This window comes from Ceratotherium simum, chromosome 16 (genome assembly GCF_057802395.1).
Source record: "Ceratotherium simum simum isolate JZ-2026a chromosome 16, ASM5780239v1, whole genome shotgun sequence".
NCBI classification, from domain to species: domain Eukaryota; kingdom Metazoa; phylum Chordata; class Mammalia; order Perissodactyla; family Rhinocerotidae; genus Ceratotherium; species Ceratotherium simum.
Window position 1 is genome coordinate 56,949,789 of NC_141915.1, and position 12,501 is coordinate 56,962,289.

General features: G+C 55.1%; 1 protein-coding gene across 1 annotated transcript; it reads left to right on the forward strand.

Annotated features, from left to right (window-relative positions):
* Positions 1–10,454: 10,454 nt before the first annotated feature.
* On the forward strand, positions 10,455–11,818 carry AANAT (aralkylamine N-acetyltransferase). Its single transcript, XM_014789296.2, has 3 exons — positions 10,455–10,632; positions 10,958–11,112; positions 11,500–11,818. Exons 1-3 carry the CDS (start codon positions 10,470–10,472, stop codon positions 11,803–11,805), a joined length of 624 nt encoding a protein of 207 aa, XP_014644782.1. The 5' UTR covers positions 10,455–10,469; the 3' UTR covers positions 11,806–11,818.
* The last annotated feature ends 683 nt before the right edge of the window (positions 11,819–12,501 follow it).

A 12,501-nucleotide genomic window follows, 5' to 3' on the forward strand; every position in this document is an offset into this window, starting at 1 on the left:
CAAACGTGCCTGCCTGAAACTGAGCCAGCCTGGCCACTCCCCTTGCTAAGGGGCTGGCAGGGTACAGGACATAGCAGAGCTGGCAGCAAAGTGAACTGATCTCGGAGAAGCAGGCCCTGTCTTGTTCCTATCTTAACCAGCCACTAGGCCATCTCTTCAGACCCACGAAGTGTGCACGGGTCCCACACTGCCCCCTAGGGGAGCCCCACCTGCTTGGCCTCTCCAAGCCTGCCTGTAGGAGCAAATCCAGACAGACCCAGAGAACTCCTTCCACCCTGGAGTGGTGTCTGGGGGCTCTAGGGTGCCTTGAGCACTGGGGGTTTCATCTGGGAAGGTGGGTGGGAGGGGAGCTACCCCAGGGAGCCCTCTCACATCCTCAGGGGCTGGCTGGAGAAATGCCTCTGCTTGAGGCTCCAGCTGTGGGTTGCTCAAGAATCATGGGTTTTCAGAGTTAAAGGGGTCCTTCTTGCTCCTGGAGCCTCACCCCTCCTTACATTGAATCCCTGGGAGAACCAGTGGGACTTGCCCAAGGTCACCTTGCAGTACAGTCAGGATCAGGACTCAGGCCGGCCCTTGGCCATTCTCACTCCTGACTATGAGGAATGGTTGCAATCTACTGGGCAAAACACTTTGTGGTGGGGGCAACTGTGAAAAGGCTGAGCAATAAGTAAGAGCCCAGGATTGGCAGGCTCGCCCTGTTTCCCTCCTTCCTGAGGATACAGGAGCCAGGGACAGCAAATCTGCTGGACTAGCTTGAGAACAGTAGGGCTGCTGTCGCTCAACCATGCCACCCTCTTCACCACCAAGTCCCAAATCACCAGACCAGGGCCTTCCTCTCAGCTCAACTCATGGGTACTTCCTGGATGACCAACCATAGGTACAACGTGACATCTCCCCAAACCCGTTCCTTCTCCCAGAGTCCTCATCCAGGTTGATGGCAGCATCACCTACCTGGGTACCCAGTTGGCCACCTGAGGGTTAGCCCTCAGTCTTAAGCTCCACATGCCATCAAAGCTCAGGTCATGACCCCTCAACCCCCTTTTCACACTCCCCAAGTCCAGAGCTGCTCTGCTGGGGGCTGCTCTGCAGGGAGGTGGGGAGGTGGGGTGGCGGTACAGCAGTACAGCGGCTAAGCATGAGGTTCTAGAGTCAGTTGGACCTAGGTTTGAAGCTCGTGCTGCCACTGACTCACTATGTGACCTTGGGCAAGTTATTTTACTTCTCTGAGCTTCAGTTTCCTTTCTGTTAAATGGGAATAATAATAGTACCTACTTCTTAGGGCTGCTGAGAATTTAACTGCCATGATGAAGAAAAAGAGCTTTGCATGGTGCCTGTATGATGTACCAGCCTGATAAACATTACCTGCTGTTGTTAGTTCATCTCCACTGCTTGCCTACACTGCTGCGTGGTCTCTTCACCATGCCCTGGCCACTAATCTATCTGCCCCCTTGTCCCCGGGAGACTGAAAATACGCATGATCATCCGACTTCTTGGCTTAATATCTTTCTATGGCTCTCATGGTCTACCAGAGAATGACACGTGTGCTCTTCATGAATTGATTCCTCTATCTACCTCCAACCCCATCTTCTACCTCTGCACCCAGTGCACACACTCCATGCTCCAGCCTCAGCTGCCTACTTCAGGATCCCAACTTTTTGATGCCTTTGTGCCTTTTCACTTGTTCATCATCTGCCTGCCTGGAATTTTTTATTCTACTACTTCAACCCCTGTTCCTACCTAAAGAACTCCTTTTCATCTTACAAGACCCAGCTTGGGCCTTCTTATCTATGAAGGCTTCCAAGCACTTATTCCCTGTGCTGTATAGTATTCCCTGGTACTACCTGTGTGATTTTACTACCCTCTATTAGCCTGGTAACACCTGTGTGATTGTACTTATTGCCCTCGATTACAACTAGTTTTTGTACTCCTGTCTCTCCCACAGGACCATGAACACCTTAAGGACAGGGACTGTGTCTTCTCCATCTTTGTATCCCAGCATCCAGCACAGATCTGACTCATAGTAGGTGCTCAAAACATCTTTGTTGAATGATTGAACAAAATACGCCAACCTCTCCTAATGGCCCTAAAGGCATCAACAGGTCTCTGGGACACCTCTGTCTTTCCTCAAGTCCACAGCTCTCCATTTTTCCTAGATATGGAGAGGAACATACACACACCCCACACATGCACACTCACATCACACATACATGCACACTCACCCCACATGCATGCACACACATCCACACACACACACTGTTGCTCTCTCCTTCGCCTTTAGCCTCTAGATCTCGCTGCCCATTACGGTAGCCACTAATCACATGTGGCTCTTGAGCACTTGAAATGTGACTGGTCTGAGTTGACATGTGCTGTAAGTGTAAAACACACACTGAATTTTGAAGATCCAGTGCAGAAAAAAAAGAGTATAAAATATCTCATTAATAGTTTTATATTGATTACTTGTTGAAATGACAATACTTTATATGTATGAGGTTAAATAAAATATATTATTAAAATCAAGTTCACCTGTTTCTTTTGGCTTTTTTCGCATTTTCAATTTTGTAGAAAATTGAAAATCACATATGGGGCTCACGTGATCTTTCTATTGGACAGCGGGGCTCCAGATGCTCAGGAAGCCGTGGTCCCTTCTTTCTCCAGGAGGTGGCGATCCCTCCCTACCTTTGACACCTCCCTTCCAGGAAGGTCTGGAAGGTTCCTGAGGAGACTGCCTAGGTAATATGGCAGATATTGAACTCCAAATAAAGACAGGGCCCCACTCAGCCCTGCAGTGAAGCCAGCCTATCTATGCAGAGAAGGCTTCAAAATAAGTCCACAGGAAGTCAAGAAGCTAAGTGCCATCCTCCTCAACAGAAGAATCAACACCCAGTTGATAGACTCATACTCTATAGGCAGCACAATGCCACACTTTCAACATGGTCTGTTTTCCAGGGTCTTATAACCTGGCTGGGGAGATGGGCATGCAGTGGATGCTGTGTGCACAGCCCAAGTCCACCTTCAGGTCTGAGGAACTCCTTCCCCCAGCTGTGTCCCTCTCCAAGGACTACCCTGGGCTGAAAGAAGATGCCTGTCCCATCCAATGACTCTCTATATGGGGGAACAAAGCCTGGCCCTCTCACCCGCATTCAGGACATCTGGGAAAAGCCATCCCAGCTTCGGAGCTCCTCCTGGGATCAGCTGGGGCCTCTGCTGCAACGACCTCACAACAGTTAAACTTCTCCCTCTGCCCACTTCTGCTGACCTTGCTCCCTCACAGGTGTTGACCTGAGAGCACTCCCAATAACTGTCTTCGTGAAGATCTCAGTCTTCAAGTCTATTTCCTGTTGGTGCCAAGCATGGTCCTAAGGAACAGACTCTAAATGGGATTCTGGAGCTGGATCATCTGTCTGCTAACAGGGACCCACATTACTAGTGGTAGGTGGAATATCCTGGCCCCCAACATGCCATAGTGGTGCAACTGTTAAAACTTTCGTGGGCAGTGAACTGGGATAGGATACCAGTGGATGGAAATGCAGTGGTGGTGAAAAATCTCAGGCGTTTGAGAGGTATGGGAGAGTAATCATTATAAGGACTATGGAATCCCATGGCTTTTCTTGGCGGCAATTGCATTGGAGAAAGACAATGAAAGGTTGTGGGTCATGGGTCACCAATCGGAGACTCAGTATAAAAGCTGGAGGGTCTCCTTGGCAGCATGTAAAAAACTCACCTCCTGAAGTTGGGGGACAGAGAAAAGTAGAGGATCAGGTTCTGGACTTAATAAGAGTAGCAGGGCCCCAGAGGAGGCTGAATTCTCAACCTTCGTGAGTCAGCTATGCCCAGGAGGACCCTGATTGGGAAGAAGTGGGACTCTGAGACATCTGGGGGTATCTGGGTCACTGTACTCAAAAATCTTGAAGTGCCAGGTGCTCCTCCAGCCTTCTGGACCTTCACAGATGTGGTCCCCTCCTGCCTGTTAGAGGTTAGTGCTCTCTCCTTGCTTGAAGACAATGATTCCTCCTTGTAAGACATGTGCTGCCCCGCCCCCACCCCAAGGATCTACTCCACCTCCCCGCTTTGCACCAGACCAATAACTAGGTTTAAATCACAACATAATCTGTCTGGTGAAGTGCTGCGCCACCTAAGAGAGAACAAAGCCCGTACCTGGAAGGGGCTGCAGGCCTGGCATGGTGCCAACAGGAGCTGGGAGAGGACTGGACTTGAACTAGAGGATGCTACATCAAGAGACGCAGAACCTAAAGTTGGATAAGGAGAGTGTGTTGTTTGGGGGCACTTTTCCACATTACAGGACTTATCACTCTGGCAAGGACCCCAGAAGTTGGCGCTAACACACTGCTAGAGTAGCTCTTGGCAGCTTGGAGAAAGTGATCCAGAGCACTCACTCCCCAGCTGGCGGCACTGCTGATGGCTTGCAGCTGCATTCTCCTGCAGCAATTGCCCTCAGGTGAAGCAAGCTGCCTCTACCAGGGTCGATGCAGGGCAAAAAGGCCTGCTGTTTGCCTCAGTCTGGGCGTCTCAGAAGGGCGTGCGGCTCCTGAGCTCCCAGTGAAATGGGCTCAGGCCTCTGTTGCAACTGCATCATCATAGCCCGACTTCTCCTTCTGCCCAGTCTTGCTTCCCCTGCTCCCCAACAGAAGTCGCCCCCCAGAGCTCTTGCCGGTGAGCCTCCTGCACAGAATTCTCCATCTCAGCCTCTGTTCCCTGGGAACCTGCATAAACAGACTAAGGTTGAAAAGGTAAATATGATTAGGCAAAATGTGCTCAGTGCCAGGTGTGCAGGGCAGATATAAGTGCAGGGGAGGAGTTGAGAGAAAAAAGCCACCCTCAAAACCAGCAAAAAATGCACTAGTTGCAGAAGTGCCCAAATAGAGGGCGACCTTCCCTGCCCATCGGGGCCTTTCAGTTGCTCCGCATGGAAACTTGGGGTCTGGGAGGCATTATCCGAGTGTCTCTGGGCCCTGTCTCTCATGGGGTCCACCTCTTGGTCTCCCCCAGGTGGACTCCCTTGGGCATTGCAGTGGGAACTGGGCAGCTGTCACATTGAGGAGAGGAGGGTTGAGTAGGTGCAGCCCAACGTAGGAAGCTCCCTGGAGGCCCTGGGACCAGGGCATCACTCACCTGAGCCCACGTAGCTGCTCCATAGGCTCTCTAGGTGTGGCAGAGTTGCTGCAGGCTTGGTGCTGGGGGGTAGGGTGGGATGGGAGAAGTCTTCTCCATGCCCTACCAGGCCGATGGGTCAGTGTACCTTTAGCCAATGGCCTCTGCCCTGCTGTCACCTTTGCTTTGTCACCATAAGGCTGCTCTTCTGCATCTGGCCTTCCTACCCACCCCTCCTGAAAGGCCTAAAGGCCGTCAGGGGCCTCCTTGTTAGGAGAATCTCAGATCTTTTCTCCATTCTTGGCTGCATTTGATGCTGCTGACTGCGTCGTCCCTTGGGTTCTGGGACATGTCCTGATCCTGGTTCTGCTCATAACCTCACCTTTCTTTCCCCCAAGAGTGGACATCCCTGAAGCTCAGCCCTCAGCTGAGGCAACACGTGGCCCCTCAACTGTCCACTCGGTCTTGAGGACAGCCAAATCTGTACCCACCGTCCTCACTGCTTTGGGTCATTAGTGTGATGGAGGCTTAGCTGGGTCAGAAGTGATGCTCGGCTGGGGCAGGTGGGGAGTTTGGTAACACGGCCTTCTGAGGGTTCTCTGTGTGCCCTAGACAACCTGGCTCCAAACTGTCATAGAATGTTCTGGAGCCCTGAAGCAGGAACCCAGCCATAGCTCATGATTTACTTGGGACCAAAGAGACTTGTGGGAGAGAACTGGAACCCAGCCCACAGCTGGTATTCAGATGTGTGTAGACCTGTCTGGTGGGCTGGGAGGCCCTGAAGGAGGCCAACTGGAGGGAGTGATGGTGGGACCCCTAAGGGGGAGCCCTCATGTGAGAAGTGTGATGTGGGGCCACAGTGAGCAGAGTCAGGGCCGGAGGAGCAGTGATTACAGGACCCTTTCAAGGGAGCTGGTGTGGAGGGAGATTGTGGCATAAAGAGTAAAACTGTATCAATAGGGGTCTGCAAAGAAGCACCCTGAGCCAATGGTCCCCACACAGGACATTTGATTACATTGACTTTATATCAAATACGGACTCCTGTCTTCTCACCTCTGGTTCTGCAGTTAGAGTCCCGGCGATGTCACCTGTGACTGCCTCTCAGGTAGATGGCACTCTTCTCTTGCCCTCTGAGCCTGGGCAGAGCCTCAGAACCCTTCTAAATGGCCACAGGCAGGCAGAGCAGGCACAAGAGACAAACGTCATGACCAGGAAGGGAATGTGTGTGGGGATGGTGTTCCAAGAAGCTTGCAGGGCAGAGGGTGCTCTAAGATGGTCTGTGCCTCTGCAGGAATTCCATTTCTCTCCAAGGGTCCCTGTTGGAGTCCACATTATTCCCCCCACATTGTCCTGGGAGACCCCTCTGGAGTGCCCTCACATAGTTCCAGCAGGGCAGCTCTTCGTCTGTTTTACATACTAGACCTTTGCCACTGACTTCACTTCAAGAAGGGTTTTGGGATTACAAAGGTTTGAATCCCCCCTGCTCTGAGCACATGGTGGGCTGGGTACCTGTGTGGGCCGAAGCACACTCTCTCCCCACAAGGAAGACAAACAGGATGCAAAATTATGGCCAAAAGGCTGCTTGGAGATCCTGCACTTCGAGCAGTGGTTCTCAGCTCTGGCTGCACACTAGAATCCCCTGGGGAGGGTCTACACACCTGAGGTCCTACCCCAGAACTGTAAAATCAGAATCCCTGGGGGTGACGCTGGTGTTGGAATGTTTTAAGCGCCCAGGTGACTCCAATGTGCAGCAGGTGTGAGAACCAGGTTTGAAGCAGGAAGAGTTGGGTAGGTCATAGGAATGGCCTTTTCTGGGACCTCGAGGTTGGAGGTAGGGGTGCCCAGTCCAGGGCCTGGACATGTTCCCCCCACCAGGCCTGCAGGCCAAGCCTGAGGAGGTCTGCTGGTCAGTCCTGAGAGGTCTGTCGTGGGTCCGCAGAAGGGGAAGGATGGGAAGCTGCCTGGAGGCAGTTAGGGTGAGAGGGCGTGGTGAGCTCTGGGGGTTCTGCTGGGCCTCAGACAGCAGAGGGGCCCTGGGGGATGTCGACCCCCACAGATAGGAGTGTGGGTGTGGTGGGTGTCTGGACTGGTCTGGGGTCACCCCAGTGTCAGGGCCATGTGGGCCCAGCATCACCCGGCAGGGCTGGCACTGGCAGTCGTTCCCGGGTCACAGGTAAGAGCAGGCACCCCTGGGGTGGGTGGACAGGGTTTCAGCACTGCTGTGTGGGTGTAAAAGCCAGTAGGGGTTGCGTGTAGTGGAAGAACAGAGCTGGGTGCTGGAGGGACGTGAGCTGGAAGGGAGAAAGGTAGGCCAGGGCAGTCTGTGGGACTGAGAGGGGCCTGGAGGGGTGCGAGACGGAAGAGCAGTAGGCAGTTTGCTGGGCTCAAGATTCCGGAGGGAAAGCTGACAAGGCCCCAGGGGCAGCCCTGGGAATCGAAGGGCCAAGGTCATTGGTAGTCAAGGAATTTGGAGTGGAAATGTCAGGTAGGGCAATCTCCTAGATACTTAAGTGAACTTTGAGTAGTACATACACAAAAGTGCACTAATTGGCAGCCTGATGAATTTCCAGCACCTCCCTCACAGAACCAGCTTTCAACTTAAGAACTGAACGTTACATTTCTAGCACCTGGAGGCCCCCCTTGGGCCACCACCGAATTGGAATGGAATCCATGGAATCACGCTGTACCACTCTTATTTTCTGGCTTCTTTCATTCACTGTTGCGTTCTGGAGTCATCTGTGATGCAGTGTCATCGTGGTTTGTTCCCTCTCATTGCTGGATGATCTTCCATTTTGTGCATATTCCATAGTCCCTTCTATGGTCGATGGTCATGTGGGTTGTTCCAGGGGAACATTCTTGCCCTTTAGTGTTCCATGGGGTTATGAAGGAGGGATTGCAGGTCCCCAGGTTTGTGTACGTCCAGCTTTAGTAGGTACTGCCGAAGCCTTGCAGAGTAGTGGCCATACCACCTCAGGGTTATTTAAGTACCTCAGGGAGATGGTAGGTGGGGGTGACAATGCGGGTACCGTACTAGGGGGATGGCGTGAGTCTCTAAGAACCTTTTGCTTAAGGTTTTTTTTTTTTTTTTTAATTTTATTTATTTATTTATTTTTTCCCCCAAAGCCCCAGTAGATAGTTGTATGGCATAGCTGCACATCCTTCTACTTGCTGTATGTGGGACACGGCCTCAGCATGGCCGGAGAAGCGGTGCGTCGGTGCACGCCCGGGATCCAAACCCGGGCTGCCAGCAGCGGAGCGCGCGCACTTAACCACTAAGCCACAGGGCCGGCCCTGCTTAAGGTTCTTACAACCTTGTTTGGGCTGCTTTTGATGATAGATGGATGAGCGATGATGGAAGATGTCATGGATGATGAAAGATGTGATGGATAATGAAAGATGTTATGGATGATGGTGATGGAGAGCAGGGATCAGGAGGGTTTGACTCCCACCTCTGGATTTGGGATCTTCCCCAAAGTGCTCCGGAAAGGGGCACACTTGGGGAACCAGACTTTGGGTACATACATGATGGAGGAGGTCATTGATGAGGGCAGGACATAGGGGTTTGTCCAATGATGGAGCCCTTTCAGTGGCTTACCACCATCTACACAGTAAGCCCTGCCTGCCTGCCTCTCCAGGCCCATGGGCTCCACCTGCACGTCCTGGAGCCAGATTTAGGCATTTCCTCCCAAGACCAATGGGTTGCTCACTGGGTCCCTTTGCTTCAGTAGACTGACTTGGGGACGCTGTCTGACCAGCAGGAGAACTGCGAAGACTTGGAAATCCAGTGGGCTCAGCAGTCCAGGGGCAGCACGTACCCAGACCCAGGGTTGCCTCTCCCGCTTGACTGACTTGCTAGGAGGTTCTGAGTAGGTTATTTAAAAGACCTTCACGTCTTCTCTATAAAATGGGGTCAATACTCACTGGGCAGGGCTGTCACGTGGATTAAAGGAGACTCTGACCTGGGGCTCTGTACGGAGGAAGAGCTATAAATGGCAGCACTCTTGGGCTGCCGGAGCTGGAGGAACTGTTAGAGGTGGGCTTGCCCAGGCCTCCAGGGGACAGAGGATGAAGGCCCATCCCAGCCAGTCAGAGCCAGAGCAGGGATTAGCCCCATGCTCTCCCCAAATCCTGCAGCCTCAGTCGGCCACAGTAATCCCCTCCGTGACCAGCGCGCCAGGCGGATGTTTTACCCTCAGCAGGCGGGGACTGGGCACAGGGCTGCCAGAGCCCTGCCGGCTTCCCCTGCCTGGCATATTGTGGAGGGGTGGGGCGGGGGATTAGGAATTGGACAACATCACAGGCTGCCCAGCCACACTTGCTGCAACAGCCGCACACCCAGGAGTCCCAGATTTTCCTGGTTCCTGCGCCACTGGACGGCCCCTGGGGTGATTGGGGCCCTCTCCCCACAGTCCTGGTAAGTGGGACCCCCAGCCCCAGCTCCCCACCTTCAGGGGCAAGAGTACTCTGCTTGCAGCTTCAAGACATGGGGAGAGAAGGTGGACGAGGCAGGGCAAATGTGGAAGTATGGGGCTTATTTAAGGGAGGGGTGGCCTCCTCTAAGAATTGCACATCTGCATGGTGTCATGCGAGAGGGACAAAAAGTGCCACGGGCATGGCCCATGAGCCAGGGGCAGGGCAGGAGGTGTCGTACGCCCTCCATGCCCATTCCTCCCTACCCTTTGGACACCCCCTAACCTCCCCCCCAACTTTGTGTGCACACAGCCCAGGCTGAGGCCATCTGGGTAAATGTGGACGCTCCCTAAGGACTCACTTTAAGGGCTTTTTCGCCAGGGCTGAGGGCGGAGGCTGCCTAAAAATCTCCCAGCCACACCATCTTGCACCCAAAGGAGCGGAAAGTCTCCCTCTGAGCAGGTAAGACGAACCACCAACAGTTGCATCAGAAGTGGTCAGTGGAAGCTCATGCCCCCTTCTCTCTTGAGCAGCAGTGTTGGAGTGCCCTAGGTTCCAGCGAGCCCTGCCCACCCCTCCCACTGTCTCCTAGGGCTCAGATGTACCCAGAGGGCAGTGAGGCCAGAATGTGGAGGTTTGGAGGGTGTGCTCCGTGGGTACTTCTGGCTGAGAGGGAAAGGTGGGGAAAGAGCACCAATGTTGACAGTCCCCAAGACTGCCCTGGGGGCCAGGAACCTGGGGAATGTGCCCATCCACTTTGGGGCTGGCCCCACCCCAGATCCAGCTACAAAAAAGGTAAGACGCACCATCACTCTGGCCTGCCCCTCTTGGAGATGAGGACCAGACCCCTGACCCTCACTCTTCTCCAACAGGTGCTAGGGGGCCCTCGTTGGCCACTGTGGAGGCCACTTCTGAAGCTGGGGCACCCCAAGGTGGCACCAGCAGCCAGGATGTCCACACAGAGCATCCACTACCTGAAGCCCGCGGCCCTGCGCCTTCCACCTGGGATCCCAGAATCCCCAAGTCGCCAGCGGCGCCACACACTCCCCGCCAGCGAGTTTCGCTGCCTCACCCCAGAGGATGCTGCTAGCGTGTTTGAGATTGAGCGTGAGGGTGAGCAGCGCCCACACAGGGTCCGGGATGCTGTAGTCCGGGTACTGTGCTGCAGTTGCCCTGTAGGGAAAAGACCCTCACGTCTCCTGTCCTCGGTGTTTGGGACCCCAGAGTATCAGACTGTGTTTCTGTGTGTGCACACATGTGCATGAGTGTTCAGGAAAGTTAGGTGGGGAACAACAGCCCTGAATCTCCAGCTTTCCTGTGGGAGAGATTGGGGGTGGGAGACCTCACCCCCGGCGTCTGAGCTGACGCTCAGTGTGCAGTGGACAGTGGGCATGCGGCACGTGACCACTGAGTCACCTACCTGTGCCTCCTGCCACAGCCTTCATCTCCGTCTCGGGCACCTGCCCCCTGTATCTGGATGAGATCCGGCACTTCCTGACCCTCTGTCCGGAGCTGTCCCTGGGCTGGTTCCAGGAGGGCCGCCTCATCGCCTTCATCATCGGCTCGCTATGGGATGAGGGGAGGCTCACTCAGGTGAGAGCGAGGTGGGGCTGTGATGCCCGGCCCCTGGAAGAAAGGCCGCTGTACACTGGCCTCTGGCTGCTCTCACAAAGGCCAGGCAGATAGGGGTAGAGGAACCCAGAGGCTGGGGTTTTTTCCTCCAGAACCAGAAAGGTGAGCACAAGCCATGGGTTCTTTTCCAGGGCAAGAGAGCCTAGCCCTCTGGGGTCTCAAAGGCCCACATGAAGGGTCCTCCACGGGGCTGGGGATGCAGCTCCCAATCTGGGGCCATGCTTGGGTGGGAGGGGAGCCCTGATTGGAGGCACAGAGGGGACACCTGCTCTTGGCCCAGGTAGGGGTAGTTTGGGGGGCAGGTGTCAGCAGAGGTAGCCGGGACTCATGTCGCTTGTTTGCCCGCAGGAGTCACTGACGCTGCACAGGCCAGGTGGCCGCACGGCCCACCTGCACGTGCTGGCTGTGCACCGCACCTTCCGGCAGCAGGGCAAGGGCTCCGTCCTGCTGTGGCGCTACCTGCACCACCTGGGCGGCCACCCAGCCGTGCGCCGAGCCGCGCTCATGTGCGAGGATATGCTGGTGCCCTTCTACGAGAGGTTCGGCTTCTACCCTGTGGGCCCGTGTGCCGTCACTGTGGGCTCGCTCGCCTTCACGGAGCTTCAGTGCTCCCTGCGGGGCCACTCCTGCCTGCGCAGGAACAGCAACTGCTAAACCGTGCTGACCACCTGGCCGCTGCCCCGGGGTGCCCGCAGCCAGGTGCCAGAGGTGTGGGGAGGCAGGCTGGGGGCTCCCACATAGCCCCAATGTCCTCTTCTCTGCCCTGGCCTCCCCTCAGCTCGGCTGAGCGGGAAGGGAGACTGATTCCCAGGTGCTGGTGCAGCAGGCAGGAGTGAAAAAAAGAAGATGGGGCGCCTTCTCCCCAGCCCAGGCTGCCCAGCTAGAGCACAAGTGTGCATCCTCCAGTCTGCCCTCACGAGGCCCTCTGGACCTCCTGCATTCCAAACTGCCCAAGCCAGGGCTGGATTGGGAAAGACAGTGGGAAATGTCCTGCAGCCTTGCCTCAGCTCTTCCCTCCTCAGGAATCAATGGTGGACCCTCTGGGCATGAAGGGGCTCAGCACCAGGGTAGCACCCTCACAGGAGCCAGGCGCTCAGGGGCTCTTTTTCCCCAGCCCCAGGGATGCCCCTTCTCACCTTCAGCCCTGGAACAGCGGGTAGCTCCCGGCTCCCCTGCCTCCCCAGGCCCTGTACTGCCCCCTCCTCCTCCTCCCTAGGCCACAGGCACCCTGGGTCCCGTCCATTGTAATAAAGTGGTTGTGGCCCGTCGCCTTCCGGGTGGCTCCCGGGTGTGGGGTGAAGGGTTGGAGGGGAGGCACAGGCAGTGCAGTGAACGGGATCATCCCCAGCT